This window comes from Danio rerio, chromosome 16 (genome assembly GCF_049306965.1).
Source record: "Danio rerio strain Tuebingen ecotype United States chromosome 16, GRCz12tu, whole genome shotgun sequence".
Classification (NCBI taxonomy): domain Eukaryota; kingdom Metazoa; phylum Chordata; class Actinopteri; order Cypriniformes; family Danionidae; genus Danio; species Danio rerio.
In genome coordinates this window covers 15,167,797-15,185,266 of record NC_133191.1, presented here as the reverse complement: position 1 = coordinate 15,185,266, position 17,470 = coordinate 15,167,797, and the positions used below count along the sequence as shown (strand labels likewise).

General features: G+C 40.5%; 1 protein-coding gene across 22 annotated transcripts in view; it reads right to left on the bottom strand.

The window, feature by feature from the left end:
- col14a1a (collagen, type XIV, alpha 1a) overlaps nt 1-17,470 on the bottom strand; it is a 344,010-nt gene that overhangs the window by 209,378 nt on the left and 117,162 nt on the right. For all 22 annotated transcript variants that reach the window (XM_009292161.5, XM_009292162.5, XM_068214100.2 and 19 more), the window contains 3 exons: nt 5,780-5,912; nt 3,180-3,227; nt 2,963-3,099 (listed from right to left, as the gene is read on the bottom strand). In XM_009292161.5, coding sequence (XP_009290436.2) covers nt 2,963-3,099; nt 3,180-3,227; nt 5,780-5,912 — 318 coding nt within the window. The remainder of the gene's footprint in view (nt 1-2,962; nt 3,100-3,179; nt 3,228-5,779; nt 5,913-17,470) is intronic.

Genomic DNA, 17,470 nt, shown 5'->3' with positions numbered 1-17,470 from the left:
CTTACGTCAAAGAACTTTATGAAAGGACCGTAACAAACTCGCATTTATGCAAACAATTCACAATAAATGTTCAAACGTTTATCTGCCTCCTAAAGTCTTTCTGGTAGAAATATAAGAACACAATTCAGTCTTGATGAAATATTTATATAACTGTATATATTACATTTGTTTATCATGTTTGAGAAAATATCAATATAAAATTACATAAACTTTTTTGATACTACAGTTCCTACCATGCATTGGGACATTTTATGTTTTTTTGTTTGTTTTGTATTTGTAGTTTTTTATTTGTTTTTGATTGCTGTTTATGACAACTGAAATGCATTTTCTGCTCAAAATGACACAAAAAATTTACTGTTATTTCCATTGTGTTTTGTGTGTCAAGTACTGAAATCTTTGTGTTTAGTTTTCTACTTCATTACCTCTGTTGTGTGCAGTCATATAGACTGTAAGAAAAATGATCTACAGAGCTGTTTTCATAAACATTTGTAAGCAAAACATATTCTGTAAAAATGCCTTAATTTCACTCTAAATTACTTAAATTAATGTATTATAGAGATAGGGAATAAAATACACTTGCACTGTGAAATAAACTTTAAAAACAAAATTATTCTTACATAATTAACTTAATTCCACATATGAAATGCATTTAAAACCTGCAAAAATGAAGGATTTTTCATTTATTGTATTTTTCCCCAACATATTTTAAATTTAATGAAAGTACAATCATTTCAATGGTAAATGTACTGTATATTTTAACTGAGTTAGAACTACTAATCATAGTGGGAGTGTCTATTCCTATTAGGACCTCCATTGGCTACACTCAAAAACAAAATTGACGTTTGATGTTTGTTCAAACAACTTATATAAACTGTTTGTGGTGGTGGAGTTGCATCTAACTTTAGTGATAGTTTTAATGTTAATTCGAGAAACTGACTTATATTTAACTTTTTTTTGAAGTACTGACGGTTAGGCTCAATCCCAATTCAATTTCCGTACCCCTACCCCTTCCCCTTGGCCCTTGAAACAAAGTGTGAAGGGGGATGGGCTTCAAAATTTAACCCTGAGTAATGGGACAGCACTACAATATCTGCATACGTCATCATGTCATCACAATCTCTTGCTTCATATAAGATCGACGATTGCAACTGCTGTAGTTATTCCAGTTGCGTTATTTTTTTTTTGTTATTTATCTTTAGGAAATCACTGAAGGCATATATTATATTATCATATCAATATAATGTAGCAATACAATCGTACTGTGCATTTACACCCTGGCCATATTAATCTATTTAAACACACGAAACAACATTAACATTACAGCAGGCACTGTAAAATGCTCATTCTCAGCCACTAGACTTTTCTGACAGGGCATTGGAGTGTCATCGAGTGACAGTATGTTGTAGGACTACTATACAGGAGTTACTATTATGGATTATAAATAGCAACATTTTTGTCCTCCCAATTGGAGGGGTATCTAGCCCTTCCTCCTAGCCCCACGCCTTCAAGCTAAAAATAATTTGACAACCCTTCTCCTCGTTTTGCACGTTCAAGTAAGAGGAAGGGCTAAGGTGTGATTGGGCCTTAATGTTATGCTTCAGGATATTATGAAAAAACCTTTAGCTTTAACCAGCATGTATAGACCCCCAGGACCCTTTGTCAAATTTCTAAATGAGTTTTCTGATTTTATTTCTGTCTTACGAGATAAAACTGATAAAATACTCATATAAGGAGACTTTACCATCCACATAGATGACAATAATTATACATTAGGTCTTGTGTTTACAGATTTATTACAATCACTTGGGATTGAACTCTGTTGGTCCAACCCATTGCTTAAAACCTTCATTAGATCCAATTTTGGCTCATAAAATTGAGGTCATTAATGAATCTGTAAAACTTAATAAGTTCTTTCCATTCTTTTACTAAACTCCATTCTTTTACTAAAAACTATCAAAATGGATCTTCTCTGTGTCGAAATTAACTTGAATAAGGGCTACAAAAATACCCCAATCTTTAAAAAAAGCTATTTCTACACTTTAGCCATCTTTGATCAGTTAGAAGTGGAAGCCCAATTCAAGATGATCAAGAAAGCACAGTTTGACCACCTGCAGTGCCCAAGCCTCCTGTTTTCGATTCTCCGTACTGCAGAAAAGCTCTCATCAGTGGAGCTGTCCACCAACCCCTGGTGCTGAAACCTCAATGTTGTAGATCTTTGTTCTTAAACTCTGCTCGAACTTTACTACCCTTGCCAGATGTTCTCTCTCCACCTCTCACATTTGGCTCAGTGACCTAAATGGCACTTGAAAAGATAATCGAATTTCCTTTTCTTTTTTTCTCTCTCTTCAAATCCCATCTCCTTTATCCGTCTCCTTTATAGCTTGACCCCCAATGATTCTCAGGGAGAATTACAACCCAGGAGAGGTCGATATCCCGTATAGTCATGGGCGAAGAGTCACCACAGAGTTTGACCGTAGCTTTTAAGGCACGGAAAAATCTTTGCAGAAAAGTTGGAGGAACGACCATGCTGTAATTTAGCCTCACTATTTCATTATGCACTGCCAGATTCACTGCAGGGCTTCCAGTACAGGGACAAGCATTTAAAAAGGTCACTTTGAGCGAGACGTGTCCTTGCAACAGATAGCGGCGCATCATTCAGCTTCACTTACCCGGAGGGATACTATAAGCCTGGAGTCTAACAGCACAGAGGTAATAAATTTTTCTGTTATATTTTTAATAGTGCAAGAGCAATATAGGTAGCTTTATGAAATAACAGTCTCGGTGGGACAAAAATAAGACGAGTGTGTGTTGCTCTCTTTATGCACTCCAATACAGACAGAAGAGTGCAGTTAAACTGTTCCCAAAAACCAGAGGATGATGATGACATACTATATGTGAGCTTGTTTGTGTGTTGTTACAGTATATCACCATTAGTTATGGTGTCTGTATGCTGTCTACTCACTGTCTCCTCTGTTCGGTCTGTGCTGACGTATGTCACTTTGTACTGGTCCACGTCAGAGTCCTGCACTTCCCAGTTGACTTGAATACTGAAAGGGGTCTCCTCGTCAATCCACAGGTTAGTCACACCCTGGTGAAAAACTGGATGATATAGTACTGTTTAGTGGTGCTGGATTACCACACCAGTGTATGCATCCATTTAAAGGTTGCATTTGTCTTACTTGGTGTAGTGGTGGGAATGGTGGTTGGAAATTCTGTGGTCCAGCCCACTGTGAAGAGGCGTAACAAAAACAAAACACATTTTAAAACAACACACAAATGTCCAAAAGTAAACACACAGCAAAAAATAAAAAAATAAAAAAACAAAGCAAAAAAATAAAAATAAAAAACACAAAAAAATGAATGAATAAATGAATGAATAAATGAATAACCGAACAAAGGAAATAATCAATCAATCAATCAATCAATCAATGCAAAAAAAGTTGTGCAATAAAAAAAGAAAAGCTAAGCAAACAAAACATGTAAAAATGTAAAACTTGAAAACAAGAAAAAATGTATTAATAATAATAATAATAATAATAATAATAATAATAATAATATCAACCACAACAACAACAACAATAATATTAATATTAATAATAATAATAATAATAATAATAAAAAGAAAACAACAAATTAAAAAAATATTGACAAAATAAAAATAAACTTTTAAAAAACACAGTTAAAATGTTGCAAACAATGCATTGCGCTGTTTTGTTGAGCTTTGGTTTTGTTAATGCTAAACAAAGAAAAACAATTGGATAGTTTGCAAAAACAAATCATTGAAAAGAAATTATAAATAAATAAATAAATAAATAAATAAATAAATAAATAAATAATTTGACAAAGTATGGAAAAACAAATAAACATGCAAAAAAACTAAGCAAAAAATAAAATAAAATAAAATAAAATAAAGGGAAAAAAATCTGACAATTTGTAATAACATTTGAATTTGAAAGGTATTCAAAGTGCTTCACCTTTTCTAATTTTTTCCAATTCAGCTAAATGGATAAAAGTCATTTATTTCCCCAAAATTCTACACGCGATACCCCATCATGACAATGTGAAAAAAGTTTTTGAAATTGTTGCAAATTTATTAAATATAAAAACCCTGAAAAATCACATGTACACAAGTATTCACAGCCTTTGCTCAATACTTTCTTGATGCACCTTCGGCAGCAAATACAGCCTCAAGAATGTTTGAATATGATGCCACAACCTTGGCACACCTGCCTTATTTTGCCCAATCCTTTTTGCAGTACCTCCCAAGCTCTATAAGGTTGGATGGGAAGCGATGGTATACAGCCATTTTCAGATCTATCCAGAAATGTTCTATAGGATTTAAATCTGGGCCACTCAAGGACATTCACAGAGTTTTTGTGAAGCCACTCCATTGATATTTTGACAGTGTGCTTTGGGTCATTGTCCTGCAGGCGGGGAGTGGCTTCCATTTGGCCACTCTACCACACAGGCCTGATTGGGGGATTGCAGCACAGATGGTTGTCCTTCTGTAAGGTTCTCCTCTCTCCACAGAAGAACGCTGGAGCACAGACAGAGTGACCATCGGGTTATTGATCACTTCTCTGACTAAGGCCCTTCTCCCCTGATCACTCAGCTTAGATGGCCGACCAACTAGGAAGAGTCCCGGTGGTTCCAAACATCTTCCACTTATGGATGCACTGTCAACCCTGGGACCTTAGATAGAGAGGTGTATGCCTTTTCAAATCATGTCCAATTAACTGAATTTACCACAGGTGAACTCCAATTAAGCTGCTGAAACATGTCAAGAATGATCAGTGGAAACAGAGGCTGTTTCTCAATTCCAAGAAAACAGAGAACGGACTTGCGTTCTTGAGGAGACCAGTCTTGCCAGGTGTCCTTGGAAGAACGAACTCGGGAGACCGCAAAAACACAGAACTGGTCCTGTGAGAAATGAGATGCTGAGTTCTTCCTGATGATCACATGACCTTCACTTGTTTTAATGTAAACTTCTTTAAACATTACAGCATTCATACAATGATTTATTGCTTTTCCCTTTTTCAAAATATATACTATGCATAAAAATTTTATAAATATACATTTCACAATATAAATAAAACAGATTTTGATACGAATTTCAGCACATAAACACCCTTAATGTGTTTATTCCTTTATTAATATGTCCATGGTGATGTTTTTATTAACCGTTTCATTAAGCGAAACTCCTCAGGTAAATAAGTCATATCTCTGAACTTTAATAATAAATCTAAATAAACTGCTGTGCTTACCACCTCCAGTCGCAGTGACTTCTGGGACTTCTAGCGCGAGTTCGGTGCTCAAGTCTGCATCGGTGCGTCCTGGATTTCAAGAACACATCCAGGAAGTTTCATGCATCCTCTGTTCTTGTGGTCTTGAGTACTGGAACTGAACTCTGGCAGCTGATAATGATGTTACACGAGAACACGAGGACGCAAGACCGTTGAAGAACGCATATTGAGAAACAGCCACAATATACCTGAGCTCAATTTAGAGCTTCTCGGCGGTTGTGAATACTTATGGAATTTTTCAGTTTTTTAATTTTTTTTTATAAATTTGTAACAATTTCAAAAAATTTATTTTCACATTGTCATTAAGGGGTATTGTGTGTAGAATTTTGAGGTTAAATTAATTTAATCAATTTTGGAATAAGGCTGTAACATAAAAAAATGTGGAAAACGTCTAGCACTATGTGTAATTTCCGGATGCACTGTATTAATAAGCTTGTCAATGTTAAACAGGTAAATATTATTTCTGCATCACTTACATGTGTACTCCAGCACAACCACAGGGCTGCTCTCGGTTTCATCTTTATAGATGGCTGCCAGTGACACCTTATACTCTGTAAAAGGACTCAGGTCTTGAATTACATATGAGTCCGTGTCTCCAGCCAGCATAACCTACATAAACATACAAACACAAAAGAACTCAATCAGAAACTGAAGCAGCAACAGTCTGGATAAACACTGAGTTTGGTAATAGTTAATGTGTGGTTTGAAAGCCAAATCAAACCCCATTACTTGGGACAATACAAGTGTTTTTAAAATAGCCAATATTAAGTAAGTGATGTCACAGATCGAGCAAACCACGCTCAACAACAAAGACGTATCATTGCATGACCTTCACTCACAAATGCAGACCTACCTGAATTTGAGGGTAATGATGAAGAAAAGTGGGACAAATGTGACATTATTTGATTCCTGTATTTGTATTTGCTAAACTGTGACCAAGGGACCAAGTGTGACAGTTCTGATGAAGAATCCCACAGCAGCCATCATTAATTGTAGGGCTGCTGATTGGTCATTTTTGACTGTTTGGCAGATGTAATATAAAAACATAAATAAATAAATAAATAAATAAATAAATAAATAAGGGGCAATGTGGTGGCGCAGTAGGTAGTGCTGTTGCCTCACAGCAAGAAGGTCGCTGGTTTGAGCCTTGGCTGCGTCAATTGGCATTTCTGTGTGGAGTTTGCATGGTCTCCCTGTTTTAGCGTGGGTTTCCTCCGGGTGCTCCGGATTACCCCACAGTCCAAAAACATGTGGTAAAGGTGAATTGGGTAGGCTAAATTGTCCATAGTGTATGAGTGGGAATGAGTGTGTGTGGATGTTTCCCAGGGATGGGTTGCAACTTGGAAGGGCATTCACTGCTTGAAACATGTGCTGGATAAGTTGGCCATTCATTCTGCTGTGGTATTAATTAATTAATTAATTAAAGAGGTGGCACGATGGCTCAGTAGTTAGCACTGTCGCCTTACAGCAAGAAGGTAGCTGGTTCGAGTCCCAGCTGGACCAGTTGGCATTTCTGAGGGAAGTTTGCATGTTGTCCCCATGTTCGCATGGGTTCCCTTTGGGTGCTCTGAGTGGCTTCTCAGCAAATAAATGGCCCAAGCTTTTCTTACAAGCATAGCAACATACAGTAGCAACAGAAAACTTAGTAAAGTACTTACACAAGTGCAGAACTAGCGTTTTATGAAAAAAAAACTGACAAATGTCTTGCAATAAAAACATTTGACGAATATTTTTGCACATAGCAACCGTGGTATGAGCAGAAAACTAACTCTGGGTCACTGAATTATGTTACAGAGGCGTATGTTGAAATTCTATTAAAAATACTGGGGTAAAATTAGCTTAATTCATATTTTAAAGATATGGTGGGGGAAATGGAATTTAATGCAGGGCTTCTTGTCCAATCTGAGACCCACTTCATATTGTATATCTAACAAGCAACGAAGATCGCTGATTTTTAAAGAAATCAGATGTAACAGTTTTGTAATGGAAATACAGTTCACAGGAAGCCCTTGGACTGCCTGGCTGAAAATCAAAAGTCTGTATGTATATAGCCTATTGCTAATGAGAGACAAGCAGCAGAGCTTTTATTATATCACAGTAAAACATTTCCATTTCTTCTGGTGGTGATTAGATGAAGAAGAACAGCACTTTTTATCATACTAAAGGTCTTTGCACACTGAAGTCTGAAGTTTTCAGTTGTTTTTTTTTTTTTTTTTTTACAAAAAAAATTATCACGTAAACAAATCAATGTCCAATGTGTATTAATTAATCCATTATAGAAAAACATTTTGAAATCAATTTAAGCAGCAATACTTTGTTCTCCCCACCAAAGTAGTTTAAGAAAGAAGAATAGGCTATATATTGTGTTCCTCCAACACTGCATAGAGATGAACGAGAGTTCAACTCATTACAAACAAATGCAAATTTTATTTCAGTAAATCAGTGGAACTTTGATACATTGCTTGACACCACACATTCACATACGTAAACAAATTCTGAACAGAAACTATAGACATTAGATGGTGGCCGCATTGTTGTCTCAAAGAAATGAAGCGAAAGTGGACCATGCTTTCTATTTTAATGTTTATAGGCAATGTATGGACACACACACACACACACACACACACACACACACACACACACACACACACACACACACACCCTTAAAGCACTTTTTCAAATGTGTGCAATAACCTCAATACTTTTTAAAAATTACGTTATAATTCCCAAATGATGCTTAACAGAGAAAAGAAATTTTCATAGTATGCCTGATAATATTTTTTTCATCTGAAGAAAGTCTTATTTGTTTTATTTCGGCTAGAATAAAAGCAGTTTTACATAAAAAAAAACATTTTAGGGTTAAAATTATTAAACCCTTTAAACTATAATTTTTAGATAGTCTAACAAATCATCGTTATGCAATAAAATGCCTAATTACCCGAACCTGCCTAGTTTACCTGATTAATCTAGTTAAGCTTTTAAATGTCACTTTAAGCTGAATATTAGTATCTTAAAAATATCTAGTAAAATATTATTTACTGTCATCATGGCAAAGATAAAATAAATAAATCAGTAATTAGAAATCAGTGTCCCAAATGCATCCATGAGATGTTTCTTGCAAAATTCAAGCCTGGCGCAACCGGTGACTCCTAGGAATAGACTAGGTGGCAACCAAGAATAGTTCGGTCGACTACTGGAGAGACAGTTGACAGCACGGAAAGACGGCACCTGGGACAATATGGGTTAGCACCCTAGCCTGTGTCTTTCGTGGGAGAGAACCCAAACAAACTACGGAAAGCCCTACAGAGAGATACCCCCAGGAGATTGCGAGAGGGGGGGAAGATAAGATCTCCAATCGGATGGATCAAAGATTAACGATCTATGCAAACGAACAGATGACGAACAAAACATATGTGACATGCACTCGTGGAAAGCTATGTAAGAAGCATTGGTGCCTAAAAATTCATCAGGCCAGAATGAAATGTTTGGAGCAGAAGAGTAAGATGCAACGCACAGGTCCTGAACCTGGTGAGAAGCAGGATGAGCCCAGCCAGGAGGCAACCCACAGAGCCAAGTCCATCCATGTGCCAGAGCCTCAAATTCCAAGCAAAGTAGTTCAAGAGCGGATTAAATGGCCCCCAGCAAGCAAACGAAGGGAGTGGCTGCATTCCGATGAAGATATGTCCAACATCATTCAAGCCATAGCCAAAGGAGATGCAGATCGTTAACTCAAAACAATGACTACCATCATCTTCAGCTATGCTGTAGAAAGATTTAATAGCGTAGAGAAAGGAAAGACCAAGCCCACCTGCTACACTATGAACCGTAGGGATACCCAGATACATCACCTGCGTCAGGACCTTCGCTCCCTTAAGAAACTGTATAAGAAAGCAACTGATGAGGAGAAGCAACCATTAGCGAAGTTGAAAAACATTTTGCGGAAGAAGCTGATGATCCTTCGCAGGGCAGTGTGGAACCGGAGACGGGGGCGAGAGAGAGCCAGGAAGCGAGTGGCCTTCATCACCAATCCTTTCAGCTTCACAAAACAGCTGCTCTGGGACAAACAGAGCAGTCAACTTGAGTGCTCAGTAGAGGAAGTGAATCGCTTCCTTGAGAACACAGTGAGCAATCCACTGAGAGAGCAGGAGCTGGCACCCAGCAAAGCGCTAATCAGCCCCCCTTCCCTCCAGGCCCTAGTGGCATACTTTGGTCTATAATCGCTACCCAGGGCTTCTCCAACATCTGTGGATGATCTTGAAGGTGATTTGGCAACGAGGAGGACTTGCTGAGCAGTGGAGGTGTGCCGAAGATGTGTGAATTCCTAAAGAGGAAAACTAGAAAAACATCAACCAATTTCAAACCATCTCTCTATTGAGCGTTGAAGGGAAGGTGTTTTTCAGCATTGTCTCACAAAGACAGACAGAGTTCCTCCTCAAGAACAATTATTTTGACCCTTCAGTGCAGAAGGGAGGGATTCCTGAAGCTCCCGGCAGCTTGGAACATACTGGAGTAGTTACACAACTTACCAGAGAGGTCCATGAGAACAGAGGGGACTTACTTGTCTTGTGGTTGGACCCGGCAAATGCCTATGGGTCCATACCACACAAGCTGGTCGAGCTCGCTCTACACCGCCATCACGTTCCTAGTAAGATTAAGGATCTAATTCTGGATTGCTACAATAATTTCAGGATGCGTGTCACATCTGGGTCAGAAACTTCAAACTGGCATTGCATCGTGAAATGAATAATAATAGGCTGAACCATCTCAATCATTCTTTTCGCTCTTGCCATGAAGACAGTGGTCAAGTCAGCCAAAGTTAAATGCAGAGGGTCCTTAACTAAGTCAGGTGTGCAACAGCCCCTATTAGAGTGTATATGGATGACCTTACCATCACAACAACAATGGTCCCAGGGAGCAGGTGGATGTTACAAGGACTTGAGAGACTCATTGCCAGGGCTAGGAAGAGTTTTAAGCCCTCCAAGTCTAGGTCCATGGTGCTGAAGAAGCGGAAAGTAGTTGATAAGTTTCGTTTTTTCATCTTAGGAAGTGTCATCCCAACCATCACGGAGCAACCTGTCAAGAGTTTGGGGAAGCTCTGTGACTCTAGCCTAAAAGACTCTGCAGCCATCCAGAAGTCTAAAAAAGAACTTGGAGCTTGGCTTACAAAGTTTGACGAATCTAGCCTGCCTGCTAGATTTAAAGCCTGAATCTATCAGCACTTAATTCTGTCCAAGGGTTTTGTGGCCTCTGTTGATCTATGCAGTCCCAATGTCAACAGTTGAGTTCCTAGAAAGGAAGATCAGTGGCTTTCTTCGAAAATGGTTGGGCCTCCCACGCAGTCTTACCAGTGCTGCACTATACAGGATGAGTAACACCTTGCAGCTGCCATTCAGTGACGTCACAGAAGAATTCATGGTCGTACACACTAGGGAAGCCCTACAGTACAGGTACTCTAGAGACTGCAAGGTGTCATCAGCCTGCATTAAGGTTAGGACAGGCAGGAAATGGAATGCTGGGAAAGCAGTGGAGGTGGCAGAGTCATGCCTGAGACAAAAGGCTCTGGTGTGCACTGTGGCGACAGGCAGAGTGGGCTTGGTCTATTTTCCACAGACCTTAGTTAGCCAGGTCCACGGCAAGAAAAGACACCACCTACTCGAGGGAGAGATTTGAGTTGGTGTGGAGGAAGAGAGAGTCAGCAGGGTGGTAGGACTCTGGAAGCAGGGAGCATGGACTAGGTGGGAGAATACACTGCAACGTAGGATCACCTGGCCGAACATTTTGCAGGCAGATTTCCAGCGAGTCTGTTTCCTGGTACAAGCTGTACTGCCAAGCCCATCGAACCTTTATGTTTGGGGAAAAAATGAGACACCTTCCTGCATTGTTTGCTCTGGAAAAGGCTCTCCAGAACCCCTCCTCAGCAGCTGCCCCAAGGCTCTGGCTGATGGTCATAATCATTGGCACCATGACCAGGTGCTTAAGGCAATTGCTGCGAGCTTAGCCTCAGCCATCAGCACTGGCAAGAATCATCATGCTCCAAAGAAGGCAGTCCACTTTATCAAAGCTGGACAAAAACACCACAATTAACAACAGGTCTCCTTCACAAAGCCTCGGACTGGCAGCTGGAGGTTTCCTCATCACATCGCAAAAACACGTCTCCGCCCAGACATTATAGATATCTCAGAAGTTTCAAGACAGCTAATTATTCTGAAGCTTACAGTGCCTTGGGAAGAACGTATTAAAGAAGCAAATGAGAGGAAGCATGCTAAGTACCAGGAATTAGTGGAGGAGTGCAGGGAGAGAGGCTGGAGAACTTTCTATGAGCCCATAGAAATAGGATGTAGAGGCTTTGCAGGGCGTTCACTTTGCAAAGTCCTCATTCGTTTGGGCCTTACAGGGGTGGCAAAGTAAAGGGCCATTCCATCCACAAGTGAAGCCGCAGAGAAGGCCACAAAGTGGCTGTGGATTAAGAGGGCAGATCCGTGGAATGCTGCTGGGACACAAGTAAGGACTTGATCAATGCCGGCTGGGTCACCTGGGTGAGAGTGTATGATGCTGAGAGACCCGAAACACCTAATGTTCCCAGGATACATCACTGATGATGTGTCCCAAATGCATCCATGACATGTTTCTTGCATAATAAAAAGTTATTAGAACTATTATGTTAAGAAATGTGTTGAAAAAATCTGCTCTCTATTTGGGAAAATTGGGGGAAAATAAATAAAAAGGGGGAGGGAGGAAATAATTAAGGAAGGCTAAGAAATCTGACTTCAACTGACTGTATATCCATTATTTTTTTATTTTTTTATTTTTATTTATTTATTTATTTTAATTATATATTTCGTGAACGTCATTGCACATAAAAGTCAACAGGTCTATTTTCCAGCAAGACATAAAAACCAGCAGGAACAGCAACCACAGAAAACAATCCTGTTTTGTCTCACATAACTTTTGGCGCTTTCCCAGCGATGCCGCCATTCTATGCCAACAACAAGAACATGCATTACAAAGCAAAAAGGCCTGCTATAAAGAGAGAGTCTTGGATGTCAGTCAGCTCCGGGCTGTCCCAGAAAACCCATGCGCTATAATGTGTGTTTCTGGACTGCCTCCCCTCTGCTCCGGGACATCAAGCTCAAGCCACATTCCAGTTTGCCTCGCAGCATGTTATTATTTTCTGCTCTGGTGGCTCTTGGTAAACATATCGACCTGCAGTGCTATCTATAAAAAACAGCTGCACTGACTCCTGGCCAGTAATAAAAAACTTTCTCCATCACACACACACATGAGTTTGTGTCTGTGGTCACGCGTGGTGGGTTCGAGCGGTGACGGGACATGTTCAGTATGCTGCTGGTGACTGGTCATTTCTAATAGAGAGTAACAGTTGGCTCCGGGTTAGAGAAAGTATTGATTGACTCATAAATCATGTTCAAGCACCTCATAAAAATTATATTTCACTTTCTCTTTTTCAGCACGTAGAGTTTGCTGGAACTAACATCTAGAAATGGACATTTTGAAAAAGCAAGCAAGTGGAGAAAAACTGTTGAAAATGAAAAGAATGATCAGAGGGTTGAGGGTTTGGCTGCTTAGCATGTGCCCCTGCTGGTTGATGGCATGGTGGCTATTGTAAACTGCCAAAATATAATTCTTTGCTGACAGAAAAAAAATGTTTTTGCAAGCCACATCAGATATATTTCATTATATTACAGTAGATGCTTTGTCAGTGGGCTTTTTTAAGTATAGTTATTAATAATAGCAGTTACAAAAAGTAATGCTGGATGAGTTATTTGCTTTTAATGACCTTGCATGTGTAATTAAACTATGAAAATAGGAGAAACATTTTGGTTTGGGTTTTTAACCCTTTGGCGTCTTGGGTGATTCTAAAGCCCCTAAGATGTTGGGATATTTGTGCTTATTTATTGTACTTATATCATAACCTTGGCTTACATGCATTTTTTTTTTAAATGTGCTACAATAATATGCATTAAAAGATTTAGCCTTCCTGGTAAGTTATTATTCTTTTTGAAATATTTTCCAAGTGATGGTAAACAAAGAAGGGAATTTTTTGATAGTACTTCCTAGTTTTAGTTTTTCTGCAATAAAATACATTTTAATATTCATGTTTTAACAATTTTTTAAGATAAAATTAAATAGTGTGAATACGATTTTTTTCCCGATTGGCTACAGATCAAGACACGGTTATCCAATGACTTGCCTAAAGTAAATTCAACTTTAAGCTGAATAAAGTATGCCAAATAACTAGAATAATATTATGTACTGTCATCATGGCAAAGACAACAGAAATGAGTTATTAGACTATGTTTAAAAATGTGTTAATCTTATACAAACTTGTCTCTTTTTTAAGCCAGCCAATAGTCAGACTCCTGTGTTTGCATCATGTGACCTCCCAATGATTCCCATGTGCTCCTGTGTTTTTTCATGTGCTTCTGTTGTGATCGTGTGCTCCTTTGTTCTGTTTCCCACCGTTTCTTGATGTTCATTAGTTCTTCCCCTGTGTGTTATCAGTTCAATTAGTTATTGTGTACTTATACCCCTTAGATTGGTTTAGTCTCTTGTCCGGTATCAAAAGTCCTATATGTCATTCCTGCGTGTCTATATGTATTGTCAACAACCCATGTCTACCCTGAGTCTCCAGTGTCTTTTGAGTGAGTGTTTGTAAATAAATCTATATAGTTGATTAATTCCTGGCATTCTGTGCCTTTGTAAGAGAGCCTACCGTTAAACTGATACAAATGTTATCACTCAATTGAATGGGCGTTATCAGTGGTTATCAGCTAATAGATATGGGCCAGTAGGGGTCTTTTGCATCTACTAGTAGTAATCCATTCACATGGTTAATCAGCTATAGATCAGATACGGCTGCAGCCGGAAAATTAACAAGAATTATTTATATTATTAATTAAATTTCCCATTAATTGTATTTTATTAACGTCTACCCCTACCCCAACCCTAAGCCCAACAGTCAAAACAGATCTGGATCTGGAGTCTTCATTATTTGTATAGCTGATTAACCATGTGGATGGATGATACCAGCCATCTGAGCCTACTAGTAGGTGCAGAAGGCCCCTACTGGCCTATACAGTTAAAGTCAGAATTATTAGCCCCCCTTTCATTTTTTTCCCCCTTTAAAATATTTCCCAAACAATTTTTAACAGAGCAAAAAAGTGTTCACAGTATGTCTGATATTTTTTTTCCTCTAGAGAAAGTCTTATTTGATTTATTTTAGCTAGAATAAAATCAGTTTTGCTTTTTTAAATGGAACTTTAAGGTCAAAATGGAATAATAATAATAAGCCCTTTTAAGCTATTTCGATCAATAGTCTACAGAACAAACCCCTGTTATATAAGGATTTGCCTAATTATATTGGGGGGGATTTAATAGTTATGCTGCGTTCACACCAGACGCGGAATTATGCGCTATTCGCGCGTAAATAGCCTTGTGAACATTTGAGTTTAATCGCTTCATTCGCGCGTCAAACCCCGCTTCATTTGCGCATCAAATCCGCTTCATTGGCTCGTCAAATTCACTTCAGAACAAACGCGGATTCATGTGATGGGAAAGGCTTCTGTCTGCCCGGTGACTCTAGCTTTGTTGCTAAATGGCTAACATGGATTTTATGAAGAAAATAAAAGTGTTTATGTGTTTTATGAAGGCTGAAAAACAGCGTCGACACGTTTAGGGCTGTGTCTGAGTCCACTAGATCATTTCAGAGGTGCATCCAGCTCTGTGAGCTCATAAACTTCTCCAGAAAATTAACCTGGATGAAGGAGGCTTTCAGCGGTGCTTCTGACTGAGCCCAGCCCAGTTTGATGAACTTTTTGTCGGTGTCGGCTGGAGGATTTCCCTCCGGGACTCCAACAACAGGTGTACGTCACAATCACGCCCCCACAAAAGCAAGCTCCTGATTGGTTAAAGTAGCGCAAGTGTCCGCTGAAGTTTCGAACTCAAGCAATTTGCGCGAAACGCACATCAAACTCGAAAACGCTCAATTCGCATTTTGCCTTTCGCACCCGCCATTTGCGCAATTCACGTCATTTGCGCCGCGCCATTCACATGTATTGCGCTGCAGGATGTCTATTTGCACGTTTGCATTGACTTAACATGTAAATCCCTCACGCTTGACATGCGTTCCGCGTCTGGTGTGAACGCAGCATCAGAAACAAGGCCATAAAACACATACAGTATTACATAGTCCTGATTAAGATAGTTGGCAACCTTTTTGATGAATAGTTGAGATTATTGTGGGCTAGAATATTTATTACAAAATAATGTGAAAATCCTCATGACCACTAATTCTGAAGCAAATGACAAAAGATAATTGGTAAACTAAAGTTCCCCTTCGGGTGGGGAACTCCAAAGCTATTAGTGGATTTGATTTAGAAAATCCACGTATTGGGAGGATTCGGTTCAGAAGCCACTTGTCTGAAAGAGTATGGAACGGGCCATGAATGCCAATGAATTGGCAGTGCAAGCTTGTGCAGGTGTGCTACATTGCCAATTAACCCAGCATATAAGCACACGTGGAGCAAGCAGACGCTATCTTTTTTGCTTCAGAGACTTTCTGATCGAGTCGATGAGGGTTCTTCCTGCTGTGATCCAGCTATTCCGATCGAATGAGAGCATTCTCCCGGTCCAGAGAGTGTACACGCATTGGCAGACGGTCGAGCTGGGTTTCTCCCTTGCCTGGCGTTCTTTGGGTCCGGACCTCCAGAGCGGTGCGTATAAAGTTGCAACTTCACAAAGAGAGCAACACAGTCGTGCAGCACGTCCTTTCCAGGATGGCGCTCCGACTGTGCGTTTCTGGATACGGTGGTTTCCTGTCCTCTGATGATGGGCACGGGCACTGCTTTGGATGCCTGGGGGGTCCAGCATGTTAATGTGCTGCTCGTGGGCAGTTCATGTCGTCATTGGGATGCCATGACTGTTGCGCAGTAAAGATCGCTGCAAGCCTTTGCAAGAAGGCAAACCACCCCAGTTGTCCCCTGAGGTAATAATCTGAAAATGAGAGATAATCCGTCGCCCACGGGCCCGCGGACCTCCCGCTCCTCAAAGCGCTCCATCCAAGCTTTGAGTAGGGGAAGCGATCCGTCTAACAGATGGTAGCCCTTACACTCGATTATACAGGAGACCAGATGTCTGCGGCATTGGAGGGTGGGCTTTCATTGTCCGATAATGATCCAGACCCGCTCGCCCCCTCCGGGCAGGTGAGCGCTGTCAATACGGATCCTGAAACGGACATGTTAGCCGTGCTTTCCCGGGCTGCTTCGGCCGTGGATTGGAGATGGTTTATCCCCCAGCTCCACGGCCGGACCAACTAGACGGGTGCTACGTAGAGGACCAGAGGGCAAAGCCTTCAAAGCCTCTCGTCCCCTTCTTCCCAGAGGTGCACAGTAGACTCACGCAGTCTTGAAGAGCACTTTTTTCTGCTCGTGCTGCGTGTCCCTCCGCCCTCACCACTCTTGACAGTGGAGCGGCCAGGGGGTATGTGGCGATTCCTCAGGTTGAGCGCGCGACTGCGGTCAATCTTTGTCCGCGTGGCGCCTCTTCTTGGCGGGGTCAGCCTCGTCCCCCATCCAAAGCCTTTAAGTTATCTGCCTCCCTCGGAGCTAGAGCTTACAAGGCTGTGGGCCAGGCTGCTTCCGCCCTGCATCTGATAGCCACCTACCAGCGCTACAAAGCGCAGGCGCTGACCGAGCTGCACGAGGGTGGGTCCAACCCAGGCTTATGAGCTTCGCACCGCATCCGACTATGCTAAGTCCGCTGCGTGTGCGTTGGGGAGGACGATGTCCACACTAGTGGTCCAGGAGCGCCACCCCATGACCACGCCTCCCATGATGTGGGTGCGTCACGCTTGCTTGACAATCCTCTCATCGGAGGCGTTGGTAAGGTGCAGTCATTATGGCGTTTTCCATAGTTCTCCCAATACGTGGATTTTCTAAATCAAATCCACTAATAGCATTGGAGTTCCCCACCCGAAGGGGAACGCAATGGTTACTAAAGTAACCCTCGTTCCCCGAGGAGGGGAACGGGAATGCTATTTACCATCGCCATAATGAATGTCCCTTAGCTGTTAGCAAAGTCTCTTCAGCTTAAAAAGGATAGCATATGCTTGCTCCACCTGTGCTTATATGGTGGGTTAATTGGCAATGAAG